The 20,202-nt window shown below is 45.9% G+C and overlaps 1 protein-coding gene across 5 annotated transcripts in view; it reads left to right on the top strand.

Annotated features, from left to right (window-relative positions):
• USP4 (ubiquitin specific peptidase 4) overlaps positions 1-20,202 on the top strand; it is a 48,677-nt gene that overhangs the window by 27,551 nt on the left and 924 nt on the right. For 2 of the 5 annotated variants that reach the window (XM_027038710.2, XM_027038709.2), the window contains 12 exons: positions 1,867-2,025; positions 2,895-3,119; positions 3,853-3,936; positions 4,846-4,940; positions 7,209-7,400; positions 8,331-8,419; positions 13,278-13,505; positions 14,999-15,069; positions 15,332-15,450; positions 15,853-16,002; positions 17,038-17,141; positions 20,082-20,170. In XM_027038710.2, coding sequence (XP_026894511.1) covers positions 1,867-2,025; positions 2,895-3,119; positions 3,853-3,936; positions 4,846-4,940; positions 7,209-7,400; positions 8,331-8,419; positions 13,278-13,505; positions 14,999-15,069; positions 15,332-15,450; positions 15,853-16,002; positions 17,038-17,141; positions 20,082-20,170 — 1,605 coding nt within the window. Of the gene's footprint in view, positions 1-1,866; positions 2,026-2,894; positions 3,120-3,852; positions 3,937-4,845; positions 4,941-6,502; positions 6,600-7,208; positions 7,401-8,330; positions 8,420-13,277; positions 13,506-14,998; positions 15,070-15,331; positions 15,451-15,852; positions 16,003-17,037; positions 17,142-17,718; positions 20,171-20,202 lie in introns of those variants that run through there. The other 3 variants (XR_008297149.1, XM_053219398.1, XM_027038711.2) reach the window with 3 other exon arrangements.

Here is a 20,202-nt window from a genome sequence, read left to right on the forward strand (position 1 = left end):
GATTTATTTAGTTTGTTCATTTCTTATATTTATTAGTGGTCTTGACATCAACAAAATTGGAATTATTATTAGGTTCTACCAGAAAAAATAATAAATGCAATAGAAAATAGTTGTATTTCTAGGAATTTGAATTTTGAACCAAGAGGACCAAGAAATAAACTTTCAGGGTTATTCATTTCCTTTGCTAGCACTGTCAGATGTTCAGGTACTTTAGTCTGTAATGAACATAATAAGGTATAATTATGTATACTCAAAGAGCATCTTTTGCTGAGCTCATGTCCAGTGAACCAAAAATTAAATTTCAGTGTTTAGTTATTCTTTGAGATTACAATAGTTTCAGGTTACCAAAAGGTAGTTTAAAAGTTCACTGGAAACACCTAAGTTGTTTGCTAGAATAAATTACTATTGGCAGATTTTTGATGGAAGGAGTCCTGAATCAGATGTCCTCAGTTTTTTATTATTTTTGTTTTATTTATTTTTTTTAATTTTATTTTTTTTAATTTACATCCAAATTAGTTAGCATATAGTGCAGCAGTGATTTCAGGAGTAGATTCCTTAATGCCCCTTACCTATTTAGCCCATCCCCCCTCCCACAACCCCTCCAGTAACCCTCTGTTTGTTCTCCATATTTATGAGTCCCTTCTGTTCTGTCCCCTCCCTGTTTTTATATTATTTTCGTTTCCTTTCCCTTATGTTCATCTGTTTTGTCTCTTAAAGTCCTCATATGAGTGAAGTCATATGATTTTTGTCTTTCTCTAATTTCACTTAGCATAATGCCCTCCGGTTCCATCCACGTAGTTGCAAATGACAAGGTTTCATTCTTTTTGATTGCCGAGTAATACTCCATTGTTTGTATGTGTGTATATAGATATATATGTATATACATATATCTATATACCACGTCTTCTTTACCCATTCATCCATCGATGGACATTTGGACTCTTTCCATACTTTGGCTATTATTGATCGTGCTGCTATGAACATTGGGATGTATGTGTCCCTTCGAAACAGCACCCCTGTATCCCTTGGATAAATACCTAGTAGTGCAATTGCTGGGTTGTAAGGTAGTTCTATTTTTAATTTTTTGAGGAACCTCCATACTGTTTTCCAGAGTGGCTGTACCAGCTTTCATTCCTAAGGAATGTGCATTTCTGACAAGCTCCCAGGTGATGCTGGTGGTGCTAGTTGGGGACCACACTCTTGAAGATCATGGGTGTAAAGCGATACAAGGCAGACAGTTTATTTAAGGATAGGAGGGCTGTTAGGTACAGGAGGCTTCCTCTGACTGATACAGATATTTATAAAGTTCTCATGGAGACTCTGAACCAAAGAAGCAAGTAAGAGGGGGATTCCTGTCAGTATTTAGGAGGTGTGGCTGCTCAGGATGCCACTCTTCACTTTTCTTTTAGGATAGTGCCCAGGTGTCAAGTCTGCTGTTCTCCTGGCTTTTGATCTGAGCCCTCTCTCTCTGGTGAGAACTACTGGCCTCCTTTAGGCTCCTGATGAATTAATTGGGCCACTCAACCAGATGGTATTCTCCCTTACTGTCCCAGGTGACCCTGCAAAGTTTTTTTTTCTTTTTTCAAGTTTGTTTATTTTGAGAACAAAGAGGGTGGGGCACACGTGCAAGTCAGGGAGGGGCAAAGAGAGAGGGAGAGAGAATCCCAAGCTGTCTCTGCACATCAGCATGGAGCTGGATGTGGGGCTTAGCCTCATGAACCAGGAGATCGGTGACCCAAGCCGAAGTTGGATGCTCAACCACCCGAGCCATCCAGGTGCCCCTGCAGAGTTATTTTTGATGGAATTTCCCATCTGACTTCACTGTTTTAAATCTTATACTTTCTGATGTGATTGCTTTTGTTGTAGACCCAAGTGGGACGTTTCGCCCCTCAGTTTTCTGGCTACCAGCAACAAGACTCTCAGGAGTTGTTAGCCTTTCTTCTAGATGGATTGCATGAAGATCTGAACCGTGTAAAGAAGAAGCCCTACCTGGAGCTGAAGGATGCCAATGGGCGGCCAGATGCGGTAGGATATTGAAGATTGAGGATTTTGAGCAGTAGTATTTCATAGAAGTTGCCTCCTTCTGAAAGTTGCAGGAAAATTCTTTTGGACTTTGAGTATTGGCGCCAGGACCCTGGTTGCCTCTTGCTATTGATGATGTGGACACAGGTTGTGGTAGAGTAATGCGCTCCAGGTCAGGAAGAGACTACCCCTAGTTACTCCTAATTCTCTGGCTTGGGCTTCTTTAATTGAGAGTCAGTTTGTTAGTATAATTTCATTGCTGAACCAGAGACTAGGGCATTCTGTAAAGTGTCTGTAGTATGGGCCGTCATTAAAATACATACATGATCATTAAAATAGTTTGTTACTAACATTATTAGGGCACTGACTTTTTGCCTCGATTTTCTGATCTATGAAAAGGGAATTTAGTATTTAAGTTACCCTATCACATTGGGATTCATTATACGAAAACTTTAAAGTAGCATTTATATCTTGAAGGAAAAACCATGAGTTAGCTGAACTGTAGTATGAATTAAAACCTCACTGAAGGGACTTTGGCTCATTGAAAACCTTATAGGAGGCAGTCCTTGCTCTGGTCAGGTCCATTTACCCACGGTGTTCTCAGGGCTATCTATCTCCTATCAGAGGATACACAGATACTGGTGTGTCCATCGATCCTAAGTGAAGACTGTTAAATGTGGGATTGGGCATAAAGCTGGCATGTGGCTGTATGGTACACCAAGAGCAGTCCACACCCTGGCTGGCCTGGACCAAGTTCTTTGCTATAGAGACTGCCTCATGGTCCATCTCAGATTCTGCTGTAGATCATTCTGGATGATGGGGTAAATGACTCAGGTGTGTTGAGAATGTCTTCTTTATCTTTCTCCTTCTAGGTGGTGGCAAAGGAAGCCTGGGAGAATCACAGGTTGAGGAATGACTCTGTGATTGTGGACACATTCCATGGCCTCTTCAAATCTACTTTGGTTTGCCCAGAATGTGCTAAGGTTTCTGTGACCTTTGACCCGTTTTGCTATCTAACTCTCCCACTGCCCCTGAAGAAAGATAGAGTTATGGAGGTCTTCCTGGTTCCTGCTGACCCTTGCTGCAGACCTACTCAGGTGAGAGAATCTGCACCCTCACAGCGCCCCTCACTGTGGGACCCAGAGCAGGGCTTCTCCCATCGACTTCTTCTGAATCCCTGTGGCACTTGCCTGAGTGTGTCCCCCCAGCCTCCATCAGACCTCTGTAATCCTGTATCATTCAGAGAAGATTGTGAAGGTGCTCTGGGCTTCTCTGTCACTTTTCCCCCATGCTTCATTCATGCAGCTAAGGTAGTACGAATGATCTGCTAAGTGGTCCTTGTATCAGAACAGTGGGAAGCAGCAGCAGGGTCTTCTTGGCCAGTCAGCCAAGAGAGCCTGGCTAGAACAGAAGGCTGTGTGAATGGAGTGACGAGCGGGTCTTAGCGTCCCACCCCGCTGATGGCTCACTGAGTGACTATACTGCTTAGTCTTCTGGCTCTGGTTTCTTCACCTCTTAAAGATGACGAGACATGGCAGTCTGTATGGTTTTTAACAATTCCTTAAAGGAAGCAAACTTTAGGAATGAAACAAAGTAGTATTTAGGAGGGAAAGAGATGGGTGGGCCCCTGGGCTGCCTCCTGAATAGAGAGGCAAGTGCTGAGGCAGAAGACTTGCCTGTTGGCTCTTCTGATGACTCATGTGGGCCCTGACCTCATGTACACTGTTTCTGGGAGGTCATCTCAGGTGACCTGTGTTGTCTGCTCCTCCCAGCTCATCTCCCACCCTTTGCTGAGCGCCTTTGTCACCCCTCCCATCTATCTTTTTGCAGTACCGCGTGGTTGTGCCGCTGATGGGGGCTGTGTCTGACCTGTGCGAGGCTCTCTCCAGGCTGTCTGGCATTGCTGCAGAAAACGTAAGGCAGGGTGGTCGGTGGCACTCACTACTTCATAGTCCTTTGGAGTGTATTTTCAAACTTGTAGCCATTTTTAGGGGGTAGTTTTTATTGGCCAGCACAAATGTGATTATATCTGGATGCCTCTGGCCTCCTGTCCCTCGCTCACTGTGCACACTGAGACTCCCTTCAGCCACGGGAACACTGTCCTTCCTCCAGTGAGGTCACACTAGCCACAGTCAGAGGGCCAGGAGTAGGGCTCTGCTCTCAGCCTTGCTGCCCTTGCCTACATGACCTCTTCTGTAGTATGAGAAGCTGCAATTTCTTCCCTACACTAAACTCCGTGAGTCTGGAGTGACTTTGTGATGTTCTTGATAGAAATCTTTATTTAGAAGCAGCTGCCCATTCTGGGCTTTCTGCCGAGCCTGGCCCTGTGTGGTGGTGGGGAAAGTGAAAATCCCCTCCCCATCCTCCTGTATGCTCCAAGTACCTTTGTCCCAGCCCTGGTCACTGCTCTTGCTCAGCCCCACTTCCCTTGTAGCCCTGCTGGTTTTAGGCAGTTGCATAGTTGGGGTTTGGTATGTTCAGCTATGTGCTGAGGATAGTTTGGAGACCTCTGGCCCTGGCAGACACCCCAGAGACGTCTGGATGACCACCAGTCTCTGATCAACACTCACTCCCCACCATTCCTGCCACTTGAGGTCAAATCCCATCGTAACCCTCAGGACAAATGTTAACCAGCAGGTTTTCTGCTGGTGGCAGTCATGCTGTTCTTCTCCCTTGGGCATTGGCCCCTAAACTCTGGGGCTGGTTGAGTGATGGTCTCTCTGGAGGTAACACTCCAGCAGCACATTGTTTTCATTTGCTTCTGGGGTTTTATGTAGAGGCCCTTATCCATCCTGTAATCTTTCTGTTACTGTTGATTCTTAGATGGTGGTCACAGATGTATATAATCACCGGTTCCACAAAATTTTCCAAATGGATGAAGGTTTAAACCACATCATGCCTCGGGATGACATTTTTGTGTGAGTACTCAGTGGTTTCTGCTGCAGACTCAAAGGAAACATTCTAGAGGCTTTGCCTTGTAGGTGTCTCCAAAGCAGAAGATCTGGTAGTCCGTGCTCATGTGGATTTGCCCTGACTCCTTGTGCCAGGGGGTGGGGGTTCAGGGAATTCTGACAGCCATCAATGCTAAGCACTTCATGGCACTTCAGAGCTAGATATTCCAGATAACTCTCTTTAGCATGGACATAGTCTCTTGTCACCAGTTGCTACCTATTAAGAGGGCCTATTTAGTAGTCCTATAGATGGTCCTGATGTCAGAAATGCCTTTCTCAAGAAGAGTCACAGCTGTACAAGGGGCCACAGGAAGATGAGGGAAGGGATGTGATGTAGGCCGTGGTTCCTTGGGCAGGCGCGATCTCAGAGTGACAGGAGGGTTGACAGAAACAACGTTTTTCTGCTCTGACATTCTGTAAGCTCTGAGACTATTTTCTCATCCATGTGGGGACGGTACAATGCCAGCTCCAGTGATCTCTTTAGCCCCTCCCAGGTCCTCTTACTTGAAGGCTGCTCCCTGTAATTTTGTGTGTGTCCCTCTCCCGGGTGGGGTGGAGTAGAATATGAGTTTGTCTGCACTCCCTGACAGTCACTTACTTGCTCAGGGAAGCTTGAATGTGGACCACACCCGTGCTGTTTCTTCCTCATTCCCTCTTGCTTGGAAACTTGCCTCTGCTGAGAAAGATTTTCAGGATTTGTTTTGGTTTTTGTTTTGGTTGAGGATTGCAGTACACGAAGGAATCATTTCCTTCCCTTTAAGTTTTTGGGCCTGTGACTTCCAGATCACTCTAAAAGTAGTTCTTGACCACACCCAAGATCCTAGTTCTGTTCACTTGCACAGGCTGCCTCCCCACTCAGCCATCTTTTGCTTACTTGACAAAGTCAGCTCAGCGTCAGGCTAAGGCTGTCCATTTCTGACCTCAAGTCCATAACAGCAAACATCTCCCCTCAATTCTGGAAACTAGTGTTTGTACACACCCAAGCTCAGAGGAACTGGGGCGTTGCCCTGTGGGAAGCTTAGCAAACCACCACCAACAAAGGAATTTGCAGAGGGCTTGAGTGCCAACCATCAGGAAGCAGATTGTTTTAAAGATTAATTGGTAATTATGAAAACACGCTGGTGGCACTAATATTACTTGAGTGTGTGGCGCACTCTGCCGCTGAGTCCTTGAATTCTCACTGCCACACTAGAAGGTAGACTTGTTCACTGAGTAAGCAGACTCAGAAGGGAGCACTTGGCCCCCTTATAGTGGCCAGAAGGTGACCGTGACAGACCTGGGCCAGCCTCACTCCAAGACCTCATTCTTGACACTAATGCTGGACCACAGGGCCCTTACCTAGAGCACACCTTAGACATTTTTGTGAGTTTTTCTTAGAACTCCTCTTGCACATATGTCATTTAGGACTATTTGCCAGGTATCTGGGGAGGGGTGTGTGTGTGTGTGTGTGTGTGTGTGTGTGTGTGTGTGTGTGTGTGTGTTTATAGTTTTCAAAAATTGAATCAGTAAGTTTGTGTCTCCCCCTATAGGAAGAGGGAAAGACTACAGTCGGTTGCCAGCAATTTTGGTAACATCTGTTCCAGGATAAAACATCTATAAATCTCCTCAATCCCATGTATTCACTAAGTAAGACACATTTTTCAAAATCATTGATTTATATTTAGCATTTTCTTTGGTTATCTCTAATTTTTAAAAAATTAAATATGGTTCTTTTACTTCAATGTTTTTGAACAAAGATAGCAAACAATTAGTTTTATAAATTTGTTTCCTCATTTGAAAGAAAGCATCTTTGCGTAATATTCTAGGTATACATTCTTGTACAATATTTGATTTTATAGCACTTCAAAAGTTGAGCTCCTTGGTGACAGAAGATGAACTTGGTGGCCAGGCCTCCCCCTTCCTGCGCCTTTATGTCTGCAGTGATGGTCCCGATGACAGCTGTCATCTGTGTTGAGTCCCATTCAAAGGACCACAGAGTTGAGGCCATGGTTGGGGGAAGGAGAATCACATTATCCCCAAGTCCCGGGTTGCATAGATTCACATTTTGCTGATAGTGATCCTTGGGATTCCTGACCCAGCTTCCAGAATCTTCTTGGAAATGGCTTATCCACCTTTTATGCTAAAGTATGATTTGTCCCAGTAACCACAGTCCTGGCCACCATGTAGCTGCAGCTCAGATCTCCGTTGCTCATGATGGCCTGCTGCTGAAGGTGCCCTTTTGTGTGATTGACACAGGTACGAGGTCTGCAGCACCTCCGCTGATGGCTCTGAGTGTGTCACACTTCCAGTCTACTTCAGGGAAAGGAAGTCCAGGCCGTCGAGCACTTCTTCCGGGGCAGTGCTGTATGGACAGCCACTGCTGGTTTCTGTTCCCAAGCACAAGCTAACCCTTGAGTCTTTGTACCAGGCTGTTTGTGAGCGTATCAGGTTGGTGACAGAAATGCATTTTGCTTGTTATTTAAAATCAAGACAGGCCTGGTCATAGTGGTGACTCCCCATGCAGTGTCCCTGTGCTGGTCCCATGTGCTTAATCCTGTGAAAATGCAGTTGGGCCTGCCCCCAAAGGGCCAGGACAGGTGCTGTTGGGAAGGGGCACCTGGCACATCTTTTTTTTTTTTTTTTTTAAGGGGTCTTACATTGTTTTTTGGGTTGTTGTTTCTTTTTTTTTTATAGCTTATTTATTTTTGAGAGAGCGCGCACGCGTGCATACACACAAGTGGGGGAGGGGCGGAGAGAGAGAGACAGAATCGGAAACAGGCTCCAGGCTCTGAGCTATTAGCACAGAGCCCAACGTGGGCTTGCACTCATGAACCTTGAGATCATGACCTGAGCTGAAGTCAGGCACTCAACCCACTGAGCCACCCAGGTGCCCCCCGGGGATCTGGCACATCTTAAGCATCATGATACTGTCACCTAAGCCTTCTCTGGGGTTCCTAGAATCATGTCTGTCACATTTGTCAGTCACTGGGTGCAGGCAGTCTAGTGTTTTGAGGGCAGTTTGTGTCAGAATACAATTTCTGAAGTAGCTTCACAATCATTCTGAAGCTGGTAATTAATGTTCCTGGGAAATATTTTTCTAATGGTGATGCCATGTGACATTCATAGAAGATTTGAAACAAGCATTCATGGAAGACTCGGAGTCTTCGGCGACTTGGTACTTAGACATCTTATCTTTTGGGTTCCCCTCAATATCTAAAGTGTTGATAATCACATGCTTTTAAAGCCCCTTTATTTACCTGAATTGCTTTGTGAATAGCTGGGAGTATATCAGTTGTGAACTACTTCTAGCTGAATAGTGGAGAAAAACAGGTAAATGTTATAGCTAACACATCGTTCTTTTTTTTCCTTTTTTTCAAGCCGCTATATAAAACAGCCTTTGCCTGATGAGTCTGGCAGCTCGCCCTTGGAGCCGGGGGCCTGCAATGGCTCCAGGGGCAGCTGTGAAGGTGAGCGCTCGCCACGCTGTGGGGCTGTGACTGACCAAATCCCTCCTGACCTCCCTCTTCTTCCAAAGGTGTTGTACACACGGGAGAGGGAGGCTCTAAGGCTGGGTGGGGGCTCTGGCTAGAGAGCAGATCTGGGAGCCCCGATGCACCACTCCGTGCTGCCAGCGCATGTTGTCCAACTTCAGCGCCTCATGGAATCTTCTTAGACATGTAGGCTGTGTTTCACCTCAGGCAGAGTGAGACTGACAGGACTCGGTGACTTGCCCAGGATCATGAGGTGTGTTGGGATTGCAGTGGGTGCTTATCCGGCACTTGACTGCCTCCATGACTTGGCTTCTGTCTGCAGAGCTATTAGGTTGGCTCTTGCCCACCACTCTGATGTGGCACTGCCTCTGGGGAGGACAGGAGTCCTGGCCAGCCAATCAGAGGGCAGAGAGTTTCTCTTGAGTGTTTCTTTTCTTTTTTTTTTTAATTTTTTTTTTTAACGTTTATTTATTTTTGGGACAGAGAGAGACAGAGCATGAACGGGGGAGGGGCAGAGAGAGAGGGAGACACAGAATCGGAAACAGGCTCCAGGCCCTGAGCCATCAGCCCAGAGCCTGACGTGGGGCTCGAACTCACGGACCGCGAGATCGTGACCTGAGCTGAAGTCGGACGCTTAACCGACTGCGCCACCCAGGCGCCCCTCTCTTGAGTGTTTCTTTCTGCCCAGGAAGCTACAGGTAATAGCTGACTCTAGAGAGCTCCGTCTGTGGCAGCAAAGAGAGCCACAGTCTACAAAGCAGTAGGGTAAGGCTCATTGCAGAAAACCCAGAGCCCTCGCCATTCTCTCATGTCCAAGTGCTCACAAGCTTATCCCTGACCGAGGAGCTGTGTCTGAACTGCATTGTGGTGGTTACCCTTTTGGGGGCCTAGGCGACTTAGTGGGTTTATCACTATATAACCGCAAATGTTCTCCAAATTAGTGCCATAAATTTTCAATTACAAATCCAAATGCCCAGATTTCTCCAAGATGTGCACAGTCTTCGAAAGTGAGACTTGACATTAAAAATAATGCTCGCAAGGCTCTGTCCTCCCCAGATACTGCACATTGTATTTTAGGTTTACTGTTTATTCTAGTCATACTCTTTTTTTTTTTTTTGCCATTTTTTTTTATTAACTTAATTTTTAAATTTACATCCAAATTAGTTAGCATACAGTGCAACAACGATTTCAGGAGTAGATTCCTTAATTCCCCTTTCTCATTTAGCTCATCCCCCCTCCCACAACCCCTCCAGTAACCCTCTGTTTGTTCTCCATATTTAAGAGAATATGATCCCCTCCCTGTTTTTTTTTTTGGTTCCCTTCCCTTATGTTCATCTGTTTTGTCTCTTAAAGTCCTCATATGAGTGAAGTCATACCATTTTTGTCTTTCTGTGACTAATTTCACTTTGCATAATACCCTCCAGTTCCATCCACGTAGTTGCAAATGGCAAGATTTCATTCTTTTTGATTGCCGAGTAATACTCCGTTGTATATACATACTACATCTTCTTTATCCATTCATCCATCGATGGACATTTGGACTCTTTCCATACTTTGGCTGTTGTTGATAGTGCTGCTATAAACATGGGGGTGCATGTGTCCCTTCGAAACAGCATATCTATATCCCTTGGATAAATACCTAGTAGTGCAATTGCTGGGTCGTAGAGTAGTTCTAGTTTTAATTTTTTGAGGAACCTCCATACTGTTTTCCAGAGTAGCTGCACCAGTTTGCATTCCCACCAGCAGTGCAAAAGAGATCCTCTTTCTCCGCATCCTCGCCAACATCTGTTGTTGCCTGAGTTGTTAATGTTAGCCATTCTGACAGGTGTGAGGTGGTATCTCATTGTGGTTTTGATTTGTATTTCCCTGATGATGAGTGATGTTGAGTATTATATTCTGATTCTTGCCCAGAATATCATGTTCTTCCACTAGGGATGAACAAGAGGGTGTTTTGTGTCCAGGTCCCACAAGCAGAGATGTCAGGGTGGTCATGACAGTCTCGAGCAGACCCTGGGAGACCCATAGGTTTTTGGTGCTCTGGCAGTTAAAGCACTGTGATTTCTAGCTCAAAGTGTGGGGGGACAAGTCACCTCCTTCCTCTGAACCTTGGTTCACGCATCTGCAGAATGGGATGATGACGTCTGCTTCACAGATTTGAGGTTACAGGTTTTTTTGGTGTTTTTTTTTTGTTTGTTTTTTGTTTTTTTTGAAGAGTGAGGATTGGCAGAGGGAGAGAGAGAATTTCAAGCAGGCTCCATGCCCAGCATAGAGCCTGATGTGGGGCTTCATTTCACAACTGTGAGATCATGACCTGAGCCAAATCAGGAGTTGGACACTTAACCAGCTGAGCCATCCAGGTGCCCCAAGGTTACAATTTATTAGGTAATGTGGGTTAAAGTACCTGGCACATAATAGATGCACGATTAATAATAACACCATGTCAGTATTTGCTGTTGTTATATTTAGCCTAGCTTTTTAGATATTGCATTTGTCAGTCTCCTGTTCAGGGAGAATTACTGCCTTCTTTTGACTCCTTTAACTGAGTCTTGGCAAATAGACTTCAAACCCTATTTAACGTTGTGAAATACTTCTAATGTTTTTACTGCCATGGCTTCTTGTCAGGCCTATGGTGGCTGTCTCCTGATTCTCCTGATCTTGGGTAGTTGCTTTCAGTGGACTCTGTTTTCTATTCTCATCCTGTTATATACACTCACTGTATTTAATTCTGACTGCATTAGCATAAGTTTCCTGAGATTTTCCAAGGAGCTGATAGCCAGTGGTACAACCAGGGATGGAGTTCTTATAGTTTTAGGGCTCTGTTTGTTTACTGAGTGGGGTGGACGCAGGCTTTTTTGTGTCCCTGTCAGACAGGTAGCAGGTAGGGCAGGGTCTCACCTGCTGGTCTGGGAGCGGGGCAGGTTCACCTAGGTGTAAAAGGGGCAGTGCCAGTGCCTCAGGAGCCAAGTGGGCTGATTGGAAAAGGAAAGTCCATGAGGGCTGGGCTTGTGGTCTTGTGCCAGCTGGCTGTTTCAGAAGGGTGCCAGTAGGGGTGCGTGGCCCGCCCTCATCCATGGCTATGTTGTTCTTGTGGCCTGAGAGGAAACTCCTGCGTTGTCCTGGGCCTGACTTGTCTTTCCTTATGAACACTCCCACGGCAGACTGTCTAAGAAAAAGAGGATTTTTATGTACAACATCCTGTTTTCCTCAGAGTGTCCATGTCTACTATTTCCCCAATATGTAAACTTCATATTTTATGTTATGTTATTTTCTTATTTTTTTTTAATTTTTATTTATTTTTGACAGAAAGAGAGACAGAGCATGAGCGGGGGAGGGGCAGAGAGAGAGAGAGGGAGACACAGAATCCGAAACAGGCTCCAGGCTCCAAGCTGTCAGCACAGAACCTGACAGCACAGAACCTGACACAGGACTTGAGCTCACGAACTGTGAGATCATGACCTGAGCTGAAGTCGGATGCTCAGCCAACTGAGCCACCCAGGCGCCCCGTTATTTTTTATTTTTAATGTTTATTTATTTTTGAGAGAGAGAGAGACAGAGAGAGAGAGAGAGAGAGAGAGAGACAGAGCGTAAGTGGGGGAGGGACAGAATGAGAGGGAGGCACAGAATCTGAAACAGGCTCCAGGCTCTGAGCTGTCAGCACAGAGCCCGACGCGGGGCTCGAACTCACGGACCGCGAGATCGTGACCTGAGCCGAAGTCAGACGCCCAACCGACCGAGCCACCCAGGCGCCCTACAATGAATATGTTTATGGATCTTTTTATTGCAGTCCCATATACCAGTTCTCTGGAAATGCCTGGGAAATTTACTCATCAGCATATGTCTGTAGAATGCCTATTAAAACTCTTGAGAGGCACCTGGCTGGCTCAGTAAAGAGCATGCAACTCTTGATCTTGGAGTCTGAGTTCAAGCCCCACATTAGGTGCAAAGATTACTAAAAAAAAAAAAAAAAAAAAACTTAAAAAAAAATTATTGAAGCTCAGCAATCTCCGATGAATAAAGAGAAAAAAAAAAAAGTGGGCAGGATCCTGTCTGCTGTGTTCACTGGGACCCACCAGCATGGCACCTGTACCTGAGAGACATTCAATCTCTGACTACTTGTTGAAGGGACAGTCAGCCTGTTTCTTGTAGAGGAACTGAAGACTTTTGCTTAATATTTGTGATCATAATATTTTTTAATTGACTTTTATTTTGAGAGTGTGTGTGTGTGTGTGTGTGTGTGTGTGTGAGTGGGGGAGAGGTAGAGAAAGAGGGGGACAGAGGATCCAAAGCGGGCTCTTTGCTGACAGCAGACAGCCTGATGTGGGGCTCAAACTCACAAACTGAAATCATGACCTGAGCCAAAGTTGGGCGCTTAACCAACTGAGCCACCCAGGTGCCCCTTAATTGTCTTTTAAATTGTGTTTCTCAACCAAACTGTCTTCTTGGCTTCTCGTTTTTTCCCTTTTCTCTCTGTGGGTCAAGTGATGAAGTTGAAAGAGTCAGAGGATGTGGGTCGAAACCCAGTAAAGTACTCAAGTGTTGAGGGGCCCAAATTTAGGACAGGTGGGCTTGCTGACCACATTGTGTACCTTTGGGAGTGTCACTGAGTCTTCCTAGGCCTGTGCTTCCTCATCACAGATTAGCAGTGCCCACTTTGCCTGTCTTAACCAGCTTGTGAGGGTCACACAGGAATTTTGGTACCCTGTGAAGGGCTAGGTGTAGTTTCACACAAACAGGACAAAATCTGGAAGGAAGCACTGTAGTTAAACATGAAGTAAAATTTTCAACATCAAAATGGTGGCAATTTATATACACATTGGTTTTCATTGTATGCCAGGAGAAGATGAAGAAGAAATGGAGCATCAGGACGAAGGCAGAGAGCAACTTTCAGACACAGAAGGCAGTGGGGAGGACGAGCTGGAAAATGACTGTGGGGAGACCACCCAAAAGAAGGTCAAAGGCCAGTCCTGCCCGAAAAGGCTTTTTACCTTCAGCCTCGTGAACTCCTACGGAACAGCTGATATAAATTCCCTTGCAACTGATGGAAAACTACTTAAACTCAATTGTAAGCACTTTCTTTGACTTTTCAAACTGGGCATTTGGGGGCTTAGGATCCATTTGAAAATCCCGTTTGCGCTCAGCACTCACTGCACTGGGCTTTTGCCATCTTCCTGTAGCTCCAGGAACAGATGTTTGTGTGGTCCTTGGCTTAAAGTTCCTTAGTTTCAGAGACCTCACCCCTCCTGCCCTGGCCGTCTTGTCAGGCTTTTCTCTTTGGCCCTTGATGACTTTGGATGGAAGTGAGCTCTCCCTTCACTGCCACCACCCTCAGGACCTTCGCTCTGGGTTGCTAACACTTCTCGTACCTCTGGCAGCATTTTGCCAGAGCCATGTCACTTAATGAGGCTGGCTAAATGCTGATTTCTTCTGTTCCATAAGACTACTCATGAAATGTGACCCATGGTCATGGGTTGTGTAGGCTGTTTGTTAGCTGGAGCCTGTAATGGGGGCTGATGTGCAGACAGAAGAGGCACCTACACGGGATGTACGGAGAGCACAAGACGACGGTGAAGACCCCTGCCTAGAAGCATCTCCGTGTCTCCTTCATTGGCAAAGAAATGAGCACACTGTCCTTTCGCTCTTTCTTTTTTGTTACATTTCTTTAAAAAATTGGTTTCAAGAACAGCTTTACCAATGTGTTTCTGGGTCTCTGTGTCTATCTCTCTCTCTGTGTCCCTGCAGCTCCTTCCTCTCTGTGTGGCCGCCTCCTCTTGTACAAGGCCTTGCATATTCTAGCCAGCTTCTTGAATTCTAGTCTTTGACTCTCCCCTTCAATCTTTCCGTCTCCTTCCCCTTCTCTCGCAAGCTGTGGCCTGGAAAGTGCGGACAGTGAGCTGGGCAGTGTAGGGATCATCTTTTTCCTTTTTTAAACATTTTTTTTCTAATGTTTATTTATTTTTGAGAGAGAGAGAGAGAGCGAGCAACCAGGGGAGGGGCAGAGACAGGGAGACACAGAATCCGAAGCAGGCTCCAGGCTCTGAGCTGTCAGCAAAGGGCCCAACGTGGGGCTCGAACTCGCGAACCGTGAGATCATGACCTGAGCCAAAGCCGGACGCTTAACCAACTGAGCCACCCAGGGGCCCCTAGGCATCACCTTTTTTGTTTTTCTCCCCTTGGGGATAGCACGCTTGCTCCACCTAATATCCCTCATTTCAAAACCACTTTATTATTTTGTCAGGTTTTCTCATGGGTTAAGGTGGGAGGGTAAATCTGGTTGCTGTAACTTCATCTTGATCTATATTCTTTCAGTATCCTTATATAGTTAGAGCCTTTGGAACTTACTGTGACATTGAGGAAATCTTTGCCAAAGGTTTTGGGGGTCCCGGGGTTCAGAGTAGGCTGGCTCAAGGCAAAGCATTGCTCTTGGCAGTGGTTGGTGATAGGTGAGCAGGTGTTGATGATGAAGCCTGAGTGTTTTCTTGTCACTCCTGTCACCTGAAGAGCCTCTCCTGTTGCTGGCTATTCAGTTATAAGTGACACGTTGGTCCTCCTCCACAGCTCGATCCACACTGGCCATCGATTGGGACAGTGAGACCCGGAGCCTTTATTATGATGAGCAAGAATCTGAGGTAGGTGACTGGGGACTCCTGGTCAGTGGTACATGCTGGCTTCTGCTCTGGCTGTGTATTCAGGTCACTCACCCCAGTTCCCCAGCAATTTGACAAATTCTACTTCGGATCGAGAATGGAAAGCACTTAAAGATTTTGTCATTATATGTTCAGAGGCTCCAGAAAGTGCATTATATTCCAGGGATGGGAGCTTGGGAGGTTGTGGCTTAATGGGGTTAGGACTCCTATTTCCCAACAGAAGTCCGCACTTTGTCCCCCACAGGCCTATGAGAAGCACGTGAGCATGTTGCAGCCTCAGAAGAAGAAGAAGACCGCGGTGGCGCTGAGAGACTGCATCGAGCTCTTCACCACCATGGAGACCCTTGGGGAGCATGACCCCTGGTATGTGGCACCCCAGTCTGGGCAGGGACACCCGTGCACCCTGGACTGAGATCTGCTGGGGCCATCTGTACACAAAAACCCTTTTGGGAGGAGATGTGTCACTTCTTATCACATGGCTGTGACGTGGCTGTCCCTATATCACAGTCTTTCTGTGCAAATTGTGTTTTCCAGACTGAGAAAGCCATCTTCCTATTTAGGAAGGTGGCTTAGACACACACACACACGCACGCACACACACACACACACACACACACACACACACACACACGCTGCACTGAAGCAGCCCGTGCTGAGTGCAAGAAAAGACATTAGGGGATTGTGGCTGTGCCTTCATGCTTGGGTGCCCAGGTGGCCCTGGCTCCCTGGCCCCCCGCTAAGTGGAGATTTCTCTTTTCTCTGCAGGTACTGTCCCAACTGTAAGAAGCATCAACAGGCCACAAAGAAATTTGACCTGTGGTCCTTGCCGAAGATCTTGGTGGTCCACCTCAAACGTTTCTCCTACAATAGATACTGGAGGGATAAGCTCGACACCGTTGTGGAATTCCCCGTCAGGTGGGTCCTGAGTGTTCTTAGGAAAATTAAAAAGTAGGCGAGAAACCTAGCCACTGATTGGCTAAGGGTTTTGCCACCAAAGACTTTTCTGCATTAGGATGTTTGCTTGGGTCTGGGCCCTTAGACTTTGGCTCACCCCCTCTCCCCATCCTCCCGCGTTTGGGGAAAAGATTCTCCAACAGAAGCGCTTCCCAGGTTCAGGGTGATGCTGATCATTGCTGCTGCCTGATGAAACTGGTCATCCCATCTGTCATTGGTCCCAGGGAGCCTGGGCTAAGCTGGACAGCACAAATGCAGGGCCGAGTCTCGTTAACAGGGCTACAAAGTAACTGGAGCATAGTCTGCTGAGGAGAATTGGGCTGCAGGTGGGGACGCAGAGCCTCCTGTCCTGTCCTGTCCCCGGGTAGAGAGTGGGACTGGCTGTCTACTAGTGTCCTCAGGTCCCAGGATGCAGAGCATAACTGACGCAGGAAAATAAGTCAACCAAATAAGAGTTTGTCCACAAAATGCAGATTTTAGAGTGTTTCCCGGGTAGTGGGACTAGAGGTAGATAGACAATGAAGTATAGACGTGTCAGTGGGAGAACCTAGGTGGTAGCTACATGAGTATTTGTTGTAAAGTTCGTTCAACTTTTCTTTATGTTTGAAATTTTCAAAATAAAATATTGGGGGGAAAAGTTTTCTGGGACCTGTTTTGGCATTTAGCTTAAATTTTTATGGCACCAGCTAGAATTTGGATACTGACAGCCATTTCTACATAGTTGCTGCAGCCCTCCCGTCTGTGCATAGAGCCCTTCCTCGCCTGGTCTGGGGCCAGAGTTAGCCAGGCGACTTCTCTCCAGCCTGAACATCTTGGTGCTCAGAACAAGACCCTGGGTCCCCTGCCGCTGTGGCCTGTTCCCTTCCTTCCTTCTGCAGTTAGTTTTTGAGTGCTTTCCTATGTTCTAGCCTGTTGCATAAAAGGGATTGCTGGATTACTCTGACTTCTTTCTCTGAGTTTAATGTATTAAAGGCCATTTTTGTGTTTTGTGCTCAGAGCTCTGAACATGTCCGAGTTTGTGTGTGACCTGTCAGCAAGGCCTTATGTGTACGACCTCATTGCCGTGTCTAATCATTATGGAGCCATGGGGGTTGGCCACTGTAAGTACTGGCATCTGCTTCCTCCGAGATGTTGAAATGCCCTCAGCCAGTCTCTCACCAGCCTCTTCCTGTGTGCCACGCACTGCCCTAAGTACTTTATTTACACAGCACCTCACGCCTCCAGTGTCAAGGTTTCAGGTTTGGTCCAAACTGCTGCTTCTCCATTCTGTCTTTTTTTTTCTTTTTCTTTTTTTGTCTTTGTTTTCTTGAATCCGATAATCCCACCTCTGGGAATCTATCCTGAGGAAAGTACTTGACATTGGGAAAAAACTTTATGCACAAAGATATTCACCTGTTTATAACAGTGAAAAATTCGTATCAGGATTGCTGACCCACAGTTGGCACTACTGTCCACACACTTGATGGAAGAGTGTACAGCCGTTGCAAAATAAAATTAATGGTCACGGGGAAATGCCTGTGACGTGTTCAGCCCGCGTCATTGCAGGAACTAGTGCCACAATTACGTTAAAGCAAAACAAGGAAACCTTCCCTTTGCTCTACTTTATTTTCCAAAATGTATGGAATGTGTAGGTTTACTTTTATAATGAAAAGACTTATATTTTGTTGTTTGTGGAAGGGTGTTAGTGATGTTGAAGTCAAGAGCTGGGTTTCCTCCTGTTTCTGCTGCATCTGCACCATGCCAACTGCCACTACACCCAACGTTAGGACCCTAGAGATGACACCATGGGAGATATCAGTTCCTTTTATATTCACAGCAGATTACAGAACTGCCCTAAGCCCCAGTCTTCTCCCCTGTACGGGTAAGCTTTTTCTGTTGGTCCAACAGTCTGCTTTCCTGCCCCTCCGTTTTTACTGTATAACCTCATGGCTGGGACGGCTGCTCAGTGTCCAGCCCTCATGTCTACATTCCAGGCCATCAGAAGAAGAGGAAAAGGGGCACAACCTTCCCCTTTAAGCCAGCTTCCCAGAAATCTCCCTTAACTCCTCTACGTACATCTCATTGGCTATAACTGGGCACATGGCTACATCTAGCTGTAGGAGAGGCTGGGAAATAAAAACTGCGCCTGTTTGAAAATTGGGGTTGACTGGAATGGCTATCGGTGACCTCTGATCACATCATACCCTGCAACACTTCCTACAACTTTTTTCCTCCCCAAACTAATTTTGGTATCTGTGTTCATAAATGTCAAATGAATTTACTTTAAAAAAATGATACTTTTAAGTGCTATTTTAGTATATAAACATACCACTTGAGCAACTTTCTTAGCCTCCGTATCCTTCAGTGTTCTCATCCATAAGCTCAGGCTGGTGGTGTGTGAACCCACATTGGGTCCACAGTTGGAACTCCAGGATCGAGAACCACCATTGTTGCTGTTATGCCAAGCATGGACAGTGGGAACAGGCCCTCGGCACCTTTTCCTTATGTTCTTCGCCCCCGCTTTGTGCAGGCACTCTGATAAGGAATAGCTAAACGGCTGGCCCAAAGTCACGCGGCAGTTGGAGACTAGTAACCAGTCCTCCGTTAGAGTCTGTCATTTCATAGAGTCTGGGAATTGGTCATTGCTGCTGGGATTGCTGTTGTAAACACATCCTGCTGGGGAATAGTATAAAATCAAGACAGGAAGTGTTGGCTGTGGTAAATGCTTAGATCACCGTGAGGCATTGTTATCCAGCCACCAACTTGGACTCAGATTGATCTTTCTCTGAAACTGTGAGTCATCTTGTCCACATCCCAGCTCTGCAAACCCAGTGTCCCTCACTGGGATTACCCCAGAGGCTCTAAGAGGCCGGAAGAGGCAGTAGTAGCCATCTCCCTGAACCAAGTTGGGGAGAGCGATTTTTACTTAAATCTTAAAAGTATCAGCTTCTTTTATGGGTCCCTTGGCTATGGTTTAACAGCCATCCTGAAGATTAATACTGGGTTTCTCTATTTTTTTGGATTAGTTTCCCCAAATTACAGGTTTAAAAAAAAAAATTTTTTTTTTTACATTTATTTATTTTTGAGAGACAAAGCATGAGGCGGAGAGGGGCAAAGAGAGATGGAGACACAGAATCTAAAGCAGGCTCCAGGCTGTGAGCTGTCAGCAAAGGGCCCGACATGGGACTCAAACTTGTGAACCATGAGATCATGACCTGAGCCGAAGTCAGATGCTTAACTGACTGAGCCACCCAGGCACCCCTATTATTTTTTTTTTTTTAATAAAAAATTGCTTAATGTTTTAATTTTGAGAGAGAGTACAAGTAGTGTGGGGAGGGGGCGGGGTGGAGGAGAGACAGACAGACAGACAGACAGAAGCAGGCTCCAGGCTCTGAGCTGTCCACACTCAGCCTGATGCGGGGCTTGAACCCATCATGACCTGAGCTGAAGTCAGAAGCTTAACCAACTGAGCCACCCAGATACCCTCCAAAATTACAGTTTAAAGCCTTGGTCCCTGATGACTCTGTTTTTACCCTTTCAGAGCCTTTTTGAGAAAGAATAGATTTCAAAAAAAGTAGTTGACTTTTGGTTGTTACCTATAAATTTAATTTCAGGGTCTTTGTTTTGTTTTATTCATTTTTTTAAAATACAATTTATTGTCAAGTTAGCTAACATACAGAGTATACAGTGTGCTCTCGGTTTCGGGGATAGATTCCCATGATTCATCACTTACATACAACACCCAGTGCTCATCCCAACAAGTGCCCTCCTTGATGCCCATCACCCATTTTCCCTCCCTACCCCCCCCCCCCCCCCCCGACACACACCCCATCAACCCTCAGTTTGTTGTTTATATTTAAGAGTCTCTTATGGTTTGCCTCTCTCTGTTTGTAACTTATTTTTTCCTTCCCTTCCCCCATGGTCTTCTGTTAAGTTTCTTAAATTCCACATATGAGTGAGAACATTGTTTCATTTTTTTAGAGTTTTATTGTTCAGTGCAATAAACTAGCCAGATTAGTTCTCTGGTGATTGCTAGAGGTATTTTCTTGTTGACTTGGCAGACACCGCATACGCGAAGAACAAACTGAACGGGAAATGGTATTATTTTGATGATAGCAATGTGTCCCTGGCCTCCGAGGATCAGATAGTGGTGAGTAGGCTCTAATACTTGGTTCCTCATCT

Source organism: Acinonyx jubatus, chromosome A2 (genome assembly GCF_027475565.1).
Source record: "Acinonyx jubatus isolate Ajub_Pintada_27869175 chromosome A2, VMU_Ajub_asm_v1.0, whole genome shotgun sequence".
In the NCBI taxonomy this organism is placed as follows: Eukaryota; Metazoa; Chordata; class Mammalia; order Carnivora; family Felidae; genus Acinonyx; species Acinonyx jubatus.